At 34.5% G+C, this 19,626-nt stretch overlaps 3 protein-coding genes across 5 annotated transcripts; 2 read left to right on the plus strand and 1 right to left on the minus strand.

The window, feature by feature from the left end:
- Nucleotides 1–284: 284 nt before the first annotated feature.
- On the plus strand, nucleotides 285–7,635 carry LOC105637160 (lipase 1). Of its 3 annotated transcripts, XR_016321436.1 has the most exons (11): nucleotides 285–580; nucleotides 1,005–1,115; nucleotides 1,408–1,548; nucleotides 1,732–1,842; nucleotides 1,925–2,068; nucleotides 2,148–2,188; nucleotides 2,294–2,370; nucleotides 4,589–4,684; nucleotides 5,124–5,378; nucleotides 6,509–6,588; nucleotides 6,748–7,635. XR_016321436.1 is itself a non-coding variant. In XM_012220581.4 (10 exons), exons 1-10 carry the CDS (start codon nucleotides 413–415, stop codon nucleotides 6,520–6,522), a joined length of 1,158 nt encoding a protein of 385 aa, XP_012075971.1. In that variant the 5' UTR covers nucleotides 285–412; the 3' UTR covers nucleotides 6,523–6,712. The 3 variants fall into 3 exon arrangements, 2 of the variants coding, with proteins under 2 accessions (XP_012075971.1, XP_012075965.1); XM_012220581.4 differs by lacking the exon at nucleotides 6,748–7,635 and having other exon boundaries at nucleotides 6,509–6,712; XM_012220575.4 differs by lacking the exons at nucleotides 6,509–6,588; nucleotides 6,748–7,635 and having other exon boundaries at nucleotides 287–580; nucleotides 5,124–5,616.
- A 536-nt stretch (nucleotides 7,636–8,171) lies between these two features.
- LOC149495473 (uncharacterized) lies at nucleotides 8,172–11,840 on the minus strand. The gene is made up of 2 exons (XM_089723179.1): nucleotides 11,459–11,840; nucleotides 8,172–8,519 (listed from the first exon to the last, which is right to left on the minus strand). Exons 1-2 carry the CDS (start codon nucleotides 11,798–11,800, stop codon nucleotides 8,172–8,174), a joined length of 690 nt encoding a protein of 229 aa, XP_089579305.1. The 5' UTR covers nucleotides 11,801–11,840.
- A 659-nt stretch (nucleotides 11,841–12,499) lies between these two features.
- LOC105637277 (putative F-box protein At3g17490) lies at nucleotides 12,500–13,676 on the plus strand. The gene is made up of 2 exons (XM_012220709.2): nucleotides 12,500–12,997; nucleotides 13,041–13,676. Exons 1-2 carry the CDS (start codon nucleotides 12,500–12,502, stop codon nucleotides 13,548–13,550), a joined length of 1,008 nt encoding a protein of 335 aa, XP_012076099.2. The 3' UTR covers nucleotides 13,551–13,676.
- The last annotated feature ends 5,950 nt before the right edge of the window (nucleotides 13,677–19,626 follow it).

Raw genomic sequence — 19,626 nt, forward strand, 5'->3', positions numbered from 1 at the left:
ATTGTTCATGCGGTTCATTGAATGTGGTCGTTTTGTGATCATTCAAAGAGTTAGGAACATTTCAGGATAGCGTATTATTGCAGCATAGCCAATTGTAAGAGATTAGTGTTGGAAAATCCTGTATTATTGATAATTTTCTTTTATAAAAAAAAAAATTGTAACATCTTTTTTTATCTTAGAAGGATTAATTCATTTTTTTTTAAATTCAAAACCAAGCTAAAATTGTAGTGACCGTCCAAATTTTGAAGTGAAACAAACGCGCTTCGTTTCGGGGGTGGGATAAGCTCCAAAATTTGTCCAAACTCACCTATCGCTATGCGCACGTTACACAGCCAAATCGCACTCTTCCAACTTCTTTCAGCTGGCGACTGGAGCCAATTGAACTGGCGCCAATCTAATCCAATTCCATTAAATGGAGATGCCAATGTTCATAATCTGTGCAACAATCTTCTCTCTTTTAATCTCGGCAAACTTCGGACAATCCACCTCCGATGAATCCAATCTCCGGCTCCGATCACCGGGCGAGACCTTGTGCAGTCGGCTCATCAAACCTGCCGGTTACCCTTGCACCGAACACACCGTACCTCTCTTTCTCTCTAATTCCTTTAATTTCTTGATTTAAATATTTCCGAGCTATTTGTACTCTTTGTAGATGTTAAAAGTATATTTCATTTTCAAGAATTTGAATGTATTGACGGTGCTTAGACTTCTCAACCAAACAGACAAATTCTAAACTTTCACTGTTTTGTGATAATTAAATATTTAATTGTAGCAATTCACAAACTTCGTCTTATTTTCTATAAAATTTTCTTTGGAGTTGAATTCAAATGCATGAAAATTAAAAATTGCAGTGCGTGTAGCTTTTTTTTTTTTTTTTTCTCCCATGAGAGTGAATTTTCTGGGTGATTGGAAATTTTTTTGAATTTCTAGCTGTTGCTTTGGTTTCCAAAAAGGATTCAAGATTTGGTTAATGATTCGGTTATCTATTACTTAACTTTTTCCAGATACAAACGAAGGATGGTTACTTATTGGCTCTTCAACGTGTGTCATCACGTAATGGGAATCTAAGGCTGCAAAGTAGCTCTCCTGTTTTGCTTCAACATGGACTCTTTATGGTGAAATTCCTACCATTTTGCTTATTATTGTTTTACATTGATGCTTCTTATTTTGCGTATTTGATAAATCCTGTTCTTATTGATGAGTTATTCAATTGAATCTTTTATTCAATTTAGGGAAAAGGGACTCTCTTGCAACCTAATAAAATAGGAAATCAAAGAAAATATCTTTTATTGTTGATACCCTTAGGATATTATTCAAATATGGAAAAGATTGTTTAGAATGAAGAGAAATTTCGTTTTTCAGATCATTTAATCTTAATGATATTACCTAATTTTGAAATGCTAATAGGCAGGTGATGCATGGTTTTTGGACGCTCCAGAGCAATCTTTGGGCTTCATCCTTGCAGATCAAGGATTTGATGTATGGGTTGGAAATGTACGTGGAACATTTTGGAGTTATGGCCATGTATCTCTGTCAGAGAGAGACAAGGTAGATGGAACCTATAAAATATGCCCATCTCTCTGCTTCTATGCCTCAAGTCATCCAATGGCTGGGTGCTTGTAGTGGAGGGCCTGATATTCGAGGCAAAAAGCCTGTTATCTTTTTGGCTATGTTTAGCTGCAACTGTGTTTGCATCCCGTGTTTATTTGTCGGGATGTCTTTTGATTGCAGGAATTTTGGGATTGGAGCTGGCAGGAGTTGGCTCTATATGACCTTGCAGCAATGATACACCACATATATTCAACAACAAACTCCAAAATTTTTGCTGTTGGACATTCACAGGTTTAACATATGGTCATTGACATTTGCATCTAGCATTGGCTCCTTGCTCAGTGTTAACTTACTTTATTGACTTAACCTACAGGGAACGATCATGTCTCTGGCAGCTCTCACACAGCCAAACATCGCAGATATGGTTGAAGCTGCTGCTCTTCTTTGTCCAATATCATACCTGGAACATATAAGTGCTCCGCTTGTGCTTAGAATGGTAGGCGTGCATCTTGACCAGGTACATTTGGTTTGCTATTCTTTGCATCGTCTTGTTGCTGATATTAGTGACAAAATGACAAACATTTCTTTTCTCGCAGATGGTTCAGGCTATGGGCATACATCAACTGAATTTTAGAAGGTCTTATTCTCCTCCCTCTTTCTCTTTCTCTCTAATATTTTTCTTTCATACTTATAACTTAAATTGTCTTTGGTAATTTAAATTTTTCCCGTTTTATGTCTACAGTCAAATCTTAATTAACCTTCTGGACTCCTTATGTGATGGTCATTTTGAGTGCAACGACTTGCTAACTTCCATAACAGGTTCTATCTCTCTCTCCTTTTAAAATTTTAAGTTTTCCAGGCTGTTAGGACATTGATATCCCCTTATTGTTTTCCTTTATGGCATATTGGTAAACAAAGTACTCTAATAAGGATATCTTTTTAGTCGGCATATGCTAATAATTTAAGTTTTGTTATAAGATTTGATTATATTTTTCAGTTTTGCAATCATGAATGATGATTACAATGGAGACTGTGGTTCCTATTTCCTGATATAACAAAATTCAAAGAGCATTTCACAAGCAAATCTGGAATTTTACAATTATTTTCAGTCTTTTTAGTTCTGATGTTCCGTAAAACCATATGTGGTTTTCTTGATTCCTAATGGGAGTCCTATGGGACATATAAAAGCCTGTATATAGATATACTTATCGAGAAGTGATGACTGAAAAGATAATTTCCTATAGTTCTGTCTTGTAAAATCAGCAGTTGAGTAATCCTGATTGAGATCGATATAGACTTTTATACTTTTACATGCAATGGTGGTTCCACTGTTTGAATTCTCCGAGATTCAAACTTAGTGAGTTGATGTATTTATCATCTCTTGATTAGCCACTTTTGGAAATTATTAAGAATTCTTTGATAGCTCTCAGATGCTGGACTTAAATTAATCTAGTCCCATTACAATTGAATCAAAGCATCAATGATGCTTCATATTTATTGTTAAAATCCTTTTTAGCAGAAACTTAGATCTTGATGACATTATTGAGAAATGGGAGATAGTTTATATTTTGATTTTTGACCGCTGAAGGATACTAGTAGTCCAGAATGATAATATATGTAGCTTTGACTAGATTGACTTAATTCTGCTTCATTCACAAGCTTACTTCAATCATCACATGTTTCCATATAGTGTCAAGGCATCATTTCATGCTTCTATTGTAAAAGCTCTTATTTATTGAAATGCCATGTTGATTCCATTAAGAAATCCAGATTAATGAATCTTTATTTGATAAAGAAATCGAAAAAGGTCATCTTATAAGTTCTGTTGAAATGCATGACATTAACTGACATGCACAGCCTGTCTCTATCTTTAAAAAGCCTTTTTCTCTTTTTGTTCATTAGAAGTGGGGAAAAACCATCTTTCTTTCCCATAAATCTCCACACTACAGGAATTACAAGATCAGCCTAAGGTTTCCTTTGATGTCCAGCTAAAATAGATAAATTCAGCTCTCTTTATTTGTAAGTGTACTAATTTTGCAAATGCTGTAATTTATCTGCTGAGTATTTTACTTTTAGATTTTTGGAGACTTTTAAGTTGGCTACCTTTAATTCCACATCTATACAATGAATAAAAGGCACCAGATATAATTCACGGGATATAAAGTTATGCCTAATGGTAAAAGTTCAAAAATAGACCTTGTTGTTTGGCCTTTGACATGATATATATGTTTTTTTTTTGTTTTTTTTTTTTTTTTTTTTTTTTTTTTTTTTTTTTTTTTTTTTTTTTTTTTGCTATCATAGTATTATGAGGCCTAATTCATTGTTACTTAAATACTGTTTTTGGCTACTATAACTAAAATTAAACTTGTGGTGCCCATGTGTAAAATAAAAATTAGACTTGAATAGTATCCATGTAATTAATTTTTTAAAATAATATTTTTTATTAGTAAATAATATAACATATAAAAATGGATTTTTTCAAGCGTATTGCTACTATCTCTCATAAATAATTTGGTTATACTTTTAATGGGTTAATTTTACACTATGGGAAGTGGGGACTATTTGAAATAAATTAATGATATTATGATATTGGAATGAAAATGAGTAAAACCTTATGGTACTGTAATTCATTGATTCAACGCACGAAGCATTCCATATTATGAACAAAAAGATTCCATTATCCCCTGAGCGTCAAAAATTCTTTTGCTGAACCACAGTGAAATTTGTTAACTTTGCCTAAAATATTATTGTGATGGGATTACATAAGGCCTATAGGACAGCCTTGCTTAGTTTTACCAAGCATGAATGGGAATTGCAGATGCATTCAAAGTTCGAGGACAGCAGTAAAGTTTCAAGACACCTCAAAGAGGATCTCTAAGAGCATGTGCATGGTTTAATGGCTTAGCATTTGCAGAGAATAGACTGAATAAAGTTCTATTCTGCTGTATTTAGATGTTCAATATATATGTTTGTGTGCGCGATTGCAAGTGAACTTGCTTTTTTGGTATTTTAACTTCCTAAAATTGGCATTTTGCAGGACATAATTGTTGCCTCAACAGCTCACATGTGGCTTTATTTTTTGAATATGAACCTCACCCATCATCAACAAAAAACCTCCGTCATCTTTTCCAGAGTATGTTCCATGCACTTTCTTTAAGTTCTGTAAATCTCATGATTTACTTTAAGTGAGTTTTCAGGCAAGCATAACGAGTTTTTAGGATTTCTGGGAGTATTTTTCTTAGTTTCTCCTTCATTGCATTCTGATTTCAATCAAAGGGGTTTCAAAGCTGCAAAAGGATGACAATTGGATTTTTTCCTTGGTTCTCTTTTTTTGTCCTTACAAAAATGCAGGATATGAGAGATTGGACTGAATTTTTAATTTTTTATTTATTTTCTTTATACCAATATCCTATATATACTACTAGCCTACTAGGCTGGGGGTGTGAATGATTTATTATGTTCTTTTGATTGCATATAAGTTATATGCATTTCACTAGGATACTGATGTATTTATAATCAATTCTATGATAAATCACTAAATGAGTCATTAATCTTGTGCTTGTGGCTGGCAGTGATTCGTCGAGGTACTTTTTCCCAATACGATTATGGGATATTGAAAAACCTGAGGCTATACGGCCAGGTGGAACCCCCGGCATTTAATCTTAGTCTGATCCCCAAATCATTGCCAATATGGATGGGCTATGGAGGCTATGATGCTTTAGCAGATGTGAAAGATGTGGAGCACACACTCAAGGAGTTGCAGTCAAAGCCTGAGCTGCTTTATCTGGAGAACTATGGCCATATAGACTTCCTTATGAGCGTACAAGGTAAAGACGATGTTTTTCACCATATGATTGCATTTTTCAGGTCAATCGAAAAGTTTACCAGTTCTTGAGTTGGTCACTTGTAAATACATAACAAAAATTGTTGTAATGTATATCTTGTAAATGCGATTACCACTTAAGTATTCACTACCTTGACCAAAGAATATGCTTGTAAAAGTGAACTAGCCAATTGATGCTTAGAAGCTATGTAATTTAAAGATGGCTTGCATTTTTTTTTTTCCTTCTATGATTCAGTTGATTAATCTTTTTTTTTTTTTTTTCCAAAAGTACTTGTAATAAATCTAGGAATAATTCATTTAAAAAACCCTGACATGTAGGTTTTATATCAATTGCATTCTATTTTCACCTTTAACTCTCTCTACACTTCAATTTCAAAGTTCAGTATTAGCTGAACCTCAATTTGAAAACAGGGTTTAAAAAAATAATAAATAATTCATTTGTGGGATCTAGACACTGACACAACGGTTAACTAACCGAACCTAACTCTACATCAAAACGCGCCGTTTCCGTAATCTTCTTCAACTCTCTCCACCGCCAAACACTAATCACCAAATGCACTAAATACTCTGATCTCTCTTTCTCGTCGGAAAATACATATTACGACGATGGACGGACTTCTTGAATAGGGAGGGATCAACGGCGGCGACGACGGGACCGAGAAGAAAGGGGTTCACGGAAGGATGAGACGCTTTACAGTGTGTTCACAGTTTGTTGGCAATGATCTTCGTGCCGGAATCCGGCAGTAGGAAAAGAAAAAAGTAGAACAATAAAAGCCTAGAACTTTACTTGGTGGCCACTTTCATTGATGAGATCAGGATCTGCAGACCTAGGCTGAGGGATGCTTCTGCGTTTCTTCTTAACATTTCTTTTAACTTTGCTTGCTCTTAAAACATCATCTCCCGTTGTTCTTCTAATGGGTATGGTACGTTCAGGGCATTTACCATTTATGTGCCACAACAGAGTAATTGGGTTTGTTCTATCTTTTGATTCTGTTGCCACTTTGTTATCATCAAAAAGCCCTTCTGGATGGTAACTAAGCCTCATCTAAAAAAAAACCGAAAATACATAAAATCAGTAACAGCTGGCTTAATCTTCCTTTGTTCTTCTAATAGGTATAGTACGTTGAAAAGTTGAAGAATTTTTACCGACTTCAAAGGCAGACGCGCTAGCTTAATCAGAGCTCTCACCACTGGTTTGATTTTTTTTTTTTTTTTAAATTCGCTTTTTAGCTTTCGTATTCATAAATATGTGTATTTGCTGAACTGGGTTTGCTTAATTCCCATGTATCATTAATGGATTTCTCTTATTTTTGATTTTGAGTGGTCTTCTGTTCCTTTTTTTTTGGTTACAGATGTTGAAAAGTTCTACCAACAGTGTCCTTTTTGATTGAATGAACGTTAAATGGAAGGGGAGGGAAAGCTTTTCAAAGCGGTGCGTTTTGAAACTTTGAAAAGAGTTTGGGATTGGATTAGTTAACCGTCTGGGTCCCACAATGAATTTTTTTTTTTTTTTTTTTTAATCCTGATTTTATGATTTTAATTTGGTTTCGATTGTGAAATTGAAGTGTCGCGGTGGATAAGGTCAAAATGAAATGCAATGCATAAAAAATTCATAGGTGAGAGTATTTTAAGTGAAAGGAAAATAATTGTTTGGTCATTGCGATTTTATAAAATTAATTAATTTATCTTTATATTTTTTATTATTAAATATTTAATTCATAAGATTGAATTTTGTCTTATTAAATAGTATTTCTATCTAAAATTAGAGTGTTTTTTTCCATTGAATGAAGATTACAAGGCTAAAATATCCCTAATAATTAAAACAAATATTAACCAAAAATTAAAATTCGCCATTAAAAATAACAGAGACAGAGAAACCCTATTGGAGTATTGGGGGCAATTGCTATAAGAGGTCGTTGAGAAACAGAAATGCGGATGAAAAATAAAGCTCTCGCCGGTCCTTGATCTGAATTTACAGTAGAAACGCGATTAGACGCAGTTGTTGAGAAATAGAAAGGCGGAGGCAACTGAAACGTCGTCGACGCTATTGGAGGTGACTCGTTCAGATCATGACAAGGTGGAGCGACTCGAGCGGTTCACTGTGAAAGATCTTCAGAATGAACCGGCGACGAACAAGGACCGGCGACCCCAAAGCCACCGAGTTCGTAACATGATTGAAAACATAATTTGCACAACGAATAAACTTGTAAGAAAATTTCTCTTAATAAAAATGAAGTGCTCTCCGCTTTTGTTGGTTTCGAAGTCGGCTTCGCGGTTGTTGATGAAGAGAAAGGAGAGACCTTTACTCCTACTGGAAGAGAAGCCATGGCTATGTCAGTGACTAAGGTTTAGGTTGTAACAGATTTTGATTGGCTTGCTTTCCTGGGAACTGTGAAGTGGCCCTGCTTTCCTGGGAACATACTCGTGGCAGTATGCATATTTTGCTACAGTTATGGCCAAAGCTTTATTTCAAGGCATTAAATGATAGCGGTAATGTAAGGGAAAAAAAACGGCTTTTTGATAGCTGAAGCTTTAATAATTCCAAATTTGGGGTCTTGCATTTATGTGGGCTTTACTTTGTATGTATTCTGCTATATTGTCCAAGTTGTTAGAGAAATGAATCGCAGAAAACTACCACGCACAGCTGACACACATACGCAAAGAAAATAATAGTACAAGTTCTGGAAAATGAAGAAGTGGTTCAAGGCTGATGGTGAAGGCGAGAACCTCATATGGGGAGGACAGCTCAGGCCATATCTGCTCCTGGAGAGCATCTTTAGATTATAGATGCTGCCTCATTCGGTTTTTCAAGTAAACGAAGACTCTCAATATATGGAAACATACATGTGAAATTATAGTCCTTGTTCTTGCCCTTGAGTCCAAAAATAGTTATTTTTCCAGTCTTGAGGTCATATGAAGCAAAACCGAATACTCTTAACATGCCTACGTATTCTTCGTACACTCGTAGATTAATGACAAAATGTTTACTCCAGGATTCTAATACAACATACTCTTTCATTACCCATATGCAACAATTGTTGCAATAGTTGTTGAAATGCTTCAAATTAGAATTTATGTTATGCTCTTTCCATGACATATATTGTACCAAGGCAAGTGATTGGCCCTATATCTTCAATTCAAAGTCTCCAATTAAACCTTCAGGAATTTTCAATTCTGGAAACCCTCATTCGGCCAAATCGAACACAGATATAACATGTTCCTCGTGATGAATTTCATCAAGCCAATGGATAAAACCATTCAAAGAAAAAACATACGAGTCACATGCAGCACTATTAGCAAAAATAATTCTTTTCCAAGAATTGGTGCTAAGGCTATAAATATCAACTATTACCTTTGATGGTACGTAATGATTAAAGAAAACTCCTAGTATTTTATAATCATTCGATTCCTTACCATACCCAAACGCCGAAACATAGCTCATCCCCTCTTCGGATAAATGATTTCGTGAATATTTTGGAATGGTGACAATTTTTCCAACTGCAGGGTTCCATAGATAAATATTTCTATAATTTCTACAGTCATCGATTCTAATCTCCATAAGAATCAAACCATTACAAGAACCAATAGTAAAACGAAGATAACTGGAGGTAAAGTCATCAGATCTTTCATTAAAGATTCGAAAGCCACTATGCAAGTCATCATAATTGTACAATCAATGTTTCTGGTGTTCATCAAGGATAAAATTCTCTATGAGAATCTGATGGGGCTTTTGGGATTCAATGGATTGGTTCATTTGAAGAAAAATAAAATTAAGGTTTGTGATTAGAGAGTACCATGATTTGCAAACCAATCTGCATCTTAAGAGAGATCTGATAGGGACTCTTTTCAATATTTCTATCCACACTTCTTCGAGGAAATCATTAGATATACTCCAAACTTGTGTCTTGTAATAATTTTCATCCTAAATACAACTTAACCCCTCTGCACCCCAACTGAAACTTTTTGTCATAATTATACCCTAATTCAAAATTGGTTAAAATTAATAAATAAAATATATTAAATGTGGGTTCTATGGCTTATATTTGAGTTAACTTAACCCAAAGAATGAGTTGGCTAAATTATATAAAAAAAACCAAACGTTGGCAATTGTAACAATTACATCCCAAAACGACCTTAATTACTCAGATAGTCTAATTTTAACTTTTTATCGCAACTGCAGCTCAAATTCAAATTATAGCAAATATATTGTTATAAATAGGGGTCACATTCAATTAAAATTTCACCTTAAATTCAAATTTTATCTTATTTTAATAGAGCAAACCCTAAATTACTAGCAAAGAAGTAATCGATAAGAGATGATTAATTCTGAATAAGCAAATTATGACAAATATACTATCATAATTAATCTCTGAATTCAAAATTTCATCTCATTTTGATATGTAAATCCTAAATTACTCGAGAAAATATGGTGTACTACAAAAATAATCTTAAACCTCTAAACATCCAAAGACAAATTATGACAAGTTTATTGAATAAAAAAATAAAAACTGCAAGTATTTTGCTTTATTCTGAAGCCGTTGCAGAATATTTTGTTTTATTACGAACTTATCTCCTTTTGATTATTTCTTCTCTAGTAATCTAAGGTTGTCCTATTAAAATAAGATAAATTTTGAATTTAGGGTGGAATGGTAATTAAATGTGACCTCTAATTTGAATTCAACGTGCAATATGACAGCATATTTGCTATAATTTGAATTCGAGGTGCAATTGTGATAAAAAGTTAAAATTGGGGTATCTGAAAATTAAAGTATTTTGAAATGCAATTGTTACAAACGCCAAAGTTTAGAGTATTTATAATTTAGCCAACTTAAGTTAACTCAAGTATGAATTATGATATCTGCATTTAAGATATTTTATTCACTGATTTTTATCAAGTTCGAATTAGGGTACAATTATGACAAGAAGTTACAATTAGGATGCCCAAGGGTTAAGTTGGATTTATGGTGTAATTATTAAAAAACGTAAAGTTTGAGGTATATTTAATGGTTTACCCACACTTCTTCAGGGAAGATATCTGACCTCACTTTCTTCTCTTTCTATCTTTTAGGATTTATTTTAGGACAAAAGAAGTGAGACTTATATTGGCACATACTAGTTCCTAAGTTCAGTGTAAAGAAGGCATGATTTCTGTATTATTCCTTTTTATTATTTGGTATTTTCTTGTATTACAAGAATATGTTTGTCAAAATGCACCTTTGATATTAGTTGAATTTGCTCACTTGGTTCCCTTTGATTGTGTCCAACTAGTTTGTCTATTGAATCAATTTCTATTGTTATTTGTGCTAATTCAAATTCTTATTTATACAATTTAATTTGCAAATATTTGATTTTGTGTCGGCTAAAATTTCTCAGTAAAACAGATTAAACTTATTCGAACTTTCATTATATACTAACTTATTAACATTATATTAATAATTTTATATTAATTTTACAGTTTTTATGAATTAAAGTGCGTAGACTCGAAGATAACAATTAAATTGTAATTTGCAATAATACATGCAGAACTGTGATTACTACCCTTTCTCAGATTCAATTTACCATGATAAAAACATAGACTTGAAATATAAGAGATGCTCTTTAACAGAAAAATTATAAGAAATGCAAATCGTACGTAAACATTCACTATTCTGATCTCTTTGTACGTATGAGTCTCCAAGATTACTTGGAGCGAAAAGTGAAAGGCAAGAAAAACAGAAAAAAAAAATTGAAAATAAGACAGAGATTTCAGAGGACAAACTTCCTTTGCTGTAATTTATATCTTGTATATGCGATTAACACAGAAGAATCACTTTGACCAAAGAATTTATCAGATGATGAAGAAATATGAAACTGTGACTCCATAACTCCAAAACCTCTGCCAGAACCGGCTCCGCTCCCGACAAAACCCGTGCCAATAGAAGCAGCAATATTTCACACTAACAGAATCAATACTGCCTCCATTACCAAAACCTTCACCTACAGAACCAGTATCTATGGATTCAAGGTTTGCTACTAATAGTTTTAGACCATCTCCGCAGAATTATCATTTGGATTTTACCTTCATATAATAACTGAGGAGTCAAAATACATTCTTTTCTTCGAATCTATCAAAGTAGATATCATTATGGCAACTGATTGGCCATATACCGCCAAATCAAGATTTCCAATTAAACCATCAAGAATTCTCAACTCTTGGAAAATTGTTTTCATCCAATTAAAACTCCCTATTAGAATCTGATAGTATTTTTGGGATTCAATGGATTGGTTGATTTGAAGACAAATAAAATTAGGGTTTGTGATCAGAGTGTACCAAGATTTGCAAACCAATCTGCATCTTAAGAGGGATTTGACTGACACTCTTTTCAAGATTTCTATCCACAATTCTTCAGGGAATAAATCTGGCATTGCGCTTTTCTTTTTTCTTAAGGATTTTTGTTTAGGATGAAAGAAGTTAGACGCAAAGTTAAAAAGACTAAACCCTAAGCTAAGCCTTATATAGGCACATGTCAATTCCTAAATTCAGTCAAAAAAAGTAAATTGAAATCAATAAGGATCGGAATAACTTGGGGCCGAAGAGTTCTTCACTACAACCGACTTCTTGCTTTTCTAGTTTTTGCACCAAAGACCTAAAATTTAATAACCGGCAATTTGCAAGTTATTAAGAAAAAATGAAATTTACAAATATTTTATTTCTTCAATATATATATATATATATATATATATATATATATATATATATATATATATATATATTATAGATAATCTATTAATATTGTTTATATCCATATAGATAGGTTGGACATGTGAGAAGTCAAGTCGGATTAGGCGGTTTCTAGTAATGAGATTCGGATATATAGAATCAACTTTCATCGAGAAATCCTTGTTGCGGACACTTAAAAACCGTATTCAATTGAAATTAAAGAAAAAAAAGTTAACTAACAATGGGAACACTTTGGCCCCAAGTTATTGTACCAATTATTATTTTATATTTTATTAATTTCAATTTACTTTTTACTGAATCTAGGAAGTAATACGTTGTGATGTGCCTAAATAAGGCTTAGCTTAGGGTTTAGTGTTTTTCAATCTTTGCGTCTCACTTCAATCATGCTAAACAAAAAGCCAGAGTATGCTGATTTCTTCCCTGAAGAATTGTTGATCGAAATCTTGAAAAGAGCTTCAGTCAGACCTCTCTTACGATGCAGATTGGTCTGCAAATCTTGGTACTCTCCAATCACAAACCCTAATTTTATTTCTCTTCAAATCAACCACTCCATTGAATCCCAAAAACCCTATCAAATTCTTATTGAGAATGTATCCCGTTCCGGATTGGAGATTAAATTCGAGGGATATTGGTTATGTAATGACGATGACTTGTATAGTGGTTTTCGAATCTTTGATGAGATGTCTAATTATTATGGCGACAAGGTGAGCATTTTTGGTTCTTGTAATGGCTTGTTTTTTATATCCGATGGCTCTAGAGGCCATAGATCTCATGGAAATCTATACCTATGGAACCCTACAATTGGAAAAAGCCTCACTATTCCAAATCCTCCAAATCATGATCCAACTCCAGATAATTTATCAGACGTGATGCGTTGTGATGTAGGATTTGGGTATGACAAGAAAACAAATGATTTTTCTTGATTTTTGGGAAAATGAAGAGGTAATGGTTGATATTTATAGCCTTAGCACCAATTCTTGGAAAAGCAAAAATGTTGATTATCCTAATTGTAGCTTATATTTTGCTAAAGTAATTTTTATTTTAACGGTTTTATCCATTGGTTCGAGGGAGGGAAGACAGTATATATCTTTGTTCGATTTGTCAAATGAGGTTTTCCAAAAATTGAGAATTCCTGAGGATTTAAGTGGAAAACTTGAATTGACTGTATTTGGCCAATCGCTTGCCTTAATACAATATGAATCATGGGAATTTGATCGTAAGTGCGATGATTGTTGCATATCGGTATTGAAGGATTACGGTGTATCTGAATCTTGGAGTAAACATTTTGTCTTTAGAGATCTATATGAATATGGAGGTTTGTTATGGGTACTAGGCTTTCGAAGAAATGGCGAAGCTATTACTTTTCTGGGATCTGGGAATTTGGCTTCCTATGATCCCGAGACTGGGAAAATATCTAACTTTTGGATTCAGTAACTATAGTTCTTGTACACGTTATTACATGTATACATACACTGAGAGTCTTCTTTTACTTGATAAACAGAATGAGAGTGCAGGATCTTTAAATTATAGAAATGCACCTACTTATAAGGACAAACTCCATTCATGGGGCCCAAGTAAGGAGCTCTATTATGAAGACATGTTCACTTGGCTTTAAATGTAGTCTGGTAGGATGATTATAGAGTGGCATGCTGTGGATCAGAAAGGTGTCCTTCAAAGGGATATAGTACTGTTTTCGTCTATCCCAAACTATAGTCTTATTTTTTTTTTTAAAAGATAATTTATTATCTAATTTCTTAATATACCCCTATTTGATTGCTTAAAAAAAATATCCATATTTAATGTACATCCATATTCTCAATTGATGTCCATCATTTAATATTATAAGAGATTTAAAAAAAAAAAAAAAAAAAATATACTATCTCTGTTTTATAATACTTGTCAAGTTTAATAAAATAACTTATTCTAAAATACTCGTCATATTTGTGGTTTCAAGGAATACTAAATGTTTTTCTATGTTTACTCTTTGTGTATGGCTACTAATAATTACTTCAATTTAATGACTTCTTATAGAATTAGTATTGTATTAAGGATAATATAGTGAATTTACTCAATAATTTATTGAATAATTGAAAGTCAATTGAATAATTGTTTATTTTTTGAATTAAATTGTATTAAATATGGTGGAGTTTATCATATTTAAAATGAATTACTTAATTTTTAGATTTTAATGATAGTGAGAATTATTTTTTATATTAATTATAAAATAAATCAAACTAATTAATTCTCCTTTTATTTCTCTTTTTTTTATTATCTTTCTAAATTCCACTATTTTCAATACATGTTTATTTACTAATTTTTATTCTCATTATTAAAAAATCGTGAATGTATTTTTTATTATTCATCTATCTTTATTTATATTTTAATAGCATAATATAAAACATTTTATTTGAGAATCTATCAACAAGCTATAATTATATTATTTTCTTTTAAATTTTCTTTAACCGTGCATAGCACGGAGATATTGCAGTACTTATATATACCCAATGACCAAAGGAGTGGGGCCAGGGGGCCGCCACCTCCTTGACTTCTATAAAATTTACTGCAGTCATTTGTTAGCTTAATGTTACGGGCCTTGTTAGTTCAGTCACGTGACTAGAGTTCAATTTTCATTAGCCACTGTTTTAAGAGGTTAAGTCAAGTGATTTTAATTCTCAGCGACTGCATTGTTTTTTTTTCTAATTTTGCTTTTCCGAATTATTTTAATTTTATCATAAATCTAAATTTTTTTTTTATCTAAATACTCTGAACTTGAAAATTAATTACACTAACGCTCCAAATTCAAATTTTACTCAATTTAATGAATAAAAAATTATTTTTGTAAGATCAACAATCTTTTACAGCCAAATCAACCCAATGAGTTAACCCAAAACACTCATTTCTAACTTCTCTCAACCCCATCGCGCTACTCCATCCTCTGCATCGTCGATCACATTTTTCATATAACAATCATCTTCTCATTCTTGCAAAACCATAACCCTTCAATTTTATCATTTAATTGACTTTTTTGTGTGCGAAACAAAGAGAAGAAAATTCTGCATAAAATTTCACTTTTGCTTTCGACTAAAAAAATGGCGAGATAAGGACCGGTCTCCTTCTCCATTTCTCTTTAGTATCAGTAAAGCTTTAAATCATCAAAAAATAGTGTCCTCCTCTTGACTGCTATAGAGGCAGCAACGTATTCTGGTGAAGCATTCCTGGGTAGGTTCTAAAAAGTTCCTTTCTTCTTCTAGAGCTTATCTCCTCCTCTAATTTTAAGTTTTACTAGGTTGCTCAAAAACTTCTGGGTGTGTTTTGGGTTAACTCATTGTTGTGGTTGTGTGCCACTCAAGTGGGACCCACGAACTAAAGTTAAAAACGGAAGGAAGTAAAGTTGGCTGCAAAACGTGTTATGTGTGAAAGTAAGAAAGAAATAGGAGCAGCCAGTTCAACAGTGATGGCTTTGAATTGGTGTACATGGGCGGTGACTTGAATAAGTTGTACACGGCTCATTAAACGCGTTAACCTGCCTATAAATAGAGGCAGAGGCAGAACACACAATACACACAGAAGAAAGAAGAGAGAAAATGTAGCGAGAGAGTTTTCTAATTTTAGGATGGGTTTCCTAAACTTAGGGGAGAGAAAAATAGTGAGGAAATTATTATGGAGTGTTTTTGGGAAACACTTTGAGTGTCACTATTTTTGTATTACTCTCGTTGTGTACCTACTATTTTAATAGTGGAAGAATGATTCGGATTTTGTCCCGTGGACGTAGCCCTAAACAGTTGAGGGTGAACCACGTAAATATCTGTGTGTCACAAGTTTATTATTCCGCTGCGTTAATTTTCTCTTAATCGGTTGAAAGGGCCCAACGAGTGGTATCAGAGCTGATGCCCAACAACTGGTATCAGAGATGATTCCTAACAAGTGGTATCAGAGCCGAAGGTTTCGGTAGGCCCAGCCGGTCAGATAGTGGTACCGGATCCGTAGATATATTTTGAAAATAAATATACCACGATGAAGAGAAAATTACGACGAGTCCATTGGTGTTGTCCGCTCGGAAAGACGTTGCAGAATCGACTTAGTGATGAATAGTAAAATAGTAACTCGCGTTGATAGTGAATAGTTACTATTGGCGTTACTGTTGCTGAGCCCGTCACTGTTAAGCCCAGCACTATTCACACATAGTACTATTCACATGTACAGTTACTATTCATGCATACAGTTACTATTCGAGTATACTATTACTATTCATGATCACTATTCACGTATACTACTGTTCACATATACGGTTTATGTTGGTGAAGATATTCTGCACAAGTCAAAGTGAACAAGAGACATAACACAGTTGCCAGCGACTCAGAGTAGAGTGGGCAAGTGTTTGCAGAGGTGGATGACAGACATAACATGGTGGCCAGCAACTCAGAGCAGAGTGGGCCAATGTTTGCAGATGTGGACGATATCTCAAAAAGTGCAGTGGCCAGCGACTAAGAGTAGAGTGGGCTAGTGTTCGCTGAGGTGGATGATATCTCAAAAAGTCCAGTGGCCAGCGACTCAGAGTTGAGTGGGCTAGTGTTTGCAGAGGTGAATGATATCTCAGAAAGTCCACAGTGGCCAGTGACTTAGAGCAGAGTGGGCTAGTTTTTGCAAAGGTGGACAACAGACATAACACAGTTGCCAGCGACTCAGAGCAGAGTGGGCAGTGTTTGCAAAGGTGGACGATAGACATAACACAGTTGCCAGCGACTCAGAGCAGAGTGGGCAGTGTTTGCAAAGGTGGACGACAGACATAACACAGTTGCCAGCGACTCAGAGTAGAGTGGGCAAGTGTTTGCAGAGGTGGATGACAGACATAACACGGTGGCCAGCTACTCAGAGCAGAGTGGGCTAGTGTTTGTTGAGGTGGACGATATCTTAGAAATATACATGGAGCAGTCAGAGGGTTTCGTAGAAAAAGAGGATTGTGTTTGCAAACTGAAGAAGAGTCTGTACGGCTTGAAGCAGGCACTTAGACAGTGGTACAAGAAGTTTGAGTCTGTTATGGGGGAGCAAGGCTACAGAAAGACTACTTCAGATCACTGTGTTTTTATGAAGAAATTCTCTGTTGATGACTACATTGTTTTTGCTCTATGTGGTTTATTGTTGGTTAGAAATCTAGTAAGTCTTTGCGTGAGAGACTTGGGACCAGCAAAGCAAATTCTTGGCATGAAGATTACAAGAAATCGAAGAACCAAGAAATTATGGTTGTCACAAGAGAAGTACATTGAGAAAGTACTTCAAAGGTTTAGAATGGAGAACGCAAAAGCGGTTAGTTGCCTCTTACTAATCACCTTAAATTAAGTTCTAAACAGTGCCCTTCTACGGATGGAGAGAAGGAAGAATGGAAAAGATTTCATATGCTTCAGCAGTTGGAAGCTTGATGTATGCCATGGTTTGTACACGGCCAGATATTGCTCACTCAGTCGGAGTAGTGAGTCGGTTTCTTTCAAATCTTGGAAAGGAACATTGGACTGCAGTGAAATGGATCTTCGAGGTACAACCAAAGTATGTTTATGCTTTGGAGATGAGAAGCCAGTATTAGTCGGTTATACCGATGCAAATATGGCTGGGGATGTTGACTCGAGAAAGTCTACATCAGGATATCTAATCATATTTGCAGAGGGAGCCGTGTCGTGGCAGTCAAGATTATTGAAGCGTGCAAAGAGTTGCTGTGTAACAACAGAACCAAGACTGAAAAAAGATCTGCAGGTGGTGTCTTGTGTCGAAAGTCTTCCCGACAAAAGGAGGTCGGGCGGCGTGTCCCGCAAAGTTGTAGCGGCGGTACAAGATGGTGGGCAGATCTAATAGATTATAGCTGCAGGGATGATGATGGCTAACGTCCTCACTTGAGTGTGCAGGGGGAGATTTGTTGTGGTTGTGTGCTCACTCAAGTGGGACCCACGAACTAAAGTTAAAAACGGAAGGAAGTAAAGTTGGCTGCAAAACGTGTTATGTGTGAAAGTAAGAAAGAAATAGGAGCAGCCAGTTCAACAGTGATGGCTTTGAATTGGTGTACATGGGCGGTGACTTGAATAAGTTGTACACGGCTCATTAAACGCGTTAACCTGCCTATAAATAGAGGCAGAGGCAGAACACACAATACACACAGAAGAAAGAAGAGAGAAAATGTAGCGAGAGAGTTTTCTAATTTTAGGATGGGTTTCCTAAACTTAGGGGAGAGAAAAATAGTGAGGAAATTATTATGGAGTGTTTTTGGGAAACACTTTGAGTGTCACTATTTTTGTATTACTCTCGTTGTGTACCTACTATTTTAATAGTGGAAGAATGATTCGGATTTTGTCCCGTGGACGTAGCCCTAAACAGTTGAGGGTGAACCACGTAAATATCTGTGTGTCACAAGTTTATTATTCCGCTGCGTTAATTTTCTCTTAATCGGTTGAAAGGGCCCAACGAGTGGTATCAGAGCTGATGCCCAACAACTGGTATCAGAGCTGATTCCTAACACTCATTACTTGGGTCAACCTGCGACCATAAGAGAGAGTGTGTGTGTGGATTCAAAAAATAATAATTTTTTATATATTAAAATGGGTAAAATTTAAATTTGAGGTGCTAACTAATGTTCAAGTTCAAGGTATCTGAACAAGAAAGTTAGATTTACAGTAAAATAAAAACAACCCGCAAAGTTGAGAATCTATCTATCTATAGATATATATAGAAAACAGAGTCTTAAAATCTGAGTTGGCATTCTCTTATAATTTTAGAATGCAGAGGTGGCAAAATAAGTTAGCTTAAATGATATTGTTTTCTTCACAAGGTCGTACCCAGCGTAATAGTTCACTGGTCTAGCTTCATGGCACCAATAATGTATTAGGGCTCAAGCGATTCAAGTGAACAAACGCATTAAAACGTTTCAATTTTACATCTCCATGGCTAAAATGAATTATGACCCTAGGAAATTTGATCTTAGTTTCAATAGTATAATTATAACAAACGAAAGAAAACTCAAACGATAGTTTTGGATTTGAAGAGTCTAGAAATTTATAACGATAGATCCTCAGTTTTAAAATTCAAAAAGTTCTCCATTTTGAATATAAAGATTTGATTTTTTTGAGAATTCTTGGATGATGAGTTCTGTATTTTTTACATGCTTATGTTACACTTTTTTAATATTGTAAAATTGCATTGATAGTAGTTAGTAACCGATCAATGATGGGGGGAAATTATGTGTAGACAAAGTGAAACACAAAAAAGTTCTGGAGTTAGTGTACTATTATTCATTCAATACGCGATCCTCTGTGTCATTGCTTTTCTCATTTCCTTTATGCCCAACATTTAGGACACCAAAAGTTAAAAATGGATTGCTAAAAATCACTTTTCTTCAACAACTGTTCTTTGTTTCTTAACCCCTCCAAGGATTCACTTATTAAACTCATATGCCTTACGGAAAGAAAAAGAAAAGTTGCTCATTGTCTTGAGATTCTAATTCTGTATCTAATCATAATGGGAGAGCTCA

The sequence above is a fragment of the Jatropha curcas genome, chromosome 6 (assembly GCF_041381405.1).
Source record: "Jatropha curcas cultivar XTBG-Jc1 chromosome 6, XTBG_Jcur_1.0, whole genome shotgun sequence".
In the NCBI taxonomy this organism is placed as follows: Eukaryota; Viridiplantae; Streptophyta; class Magnoliopsida; order Malpighiales; family Euphorbiaceae; genus Jatropha; species Jatropha curcas.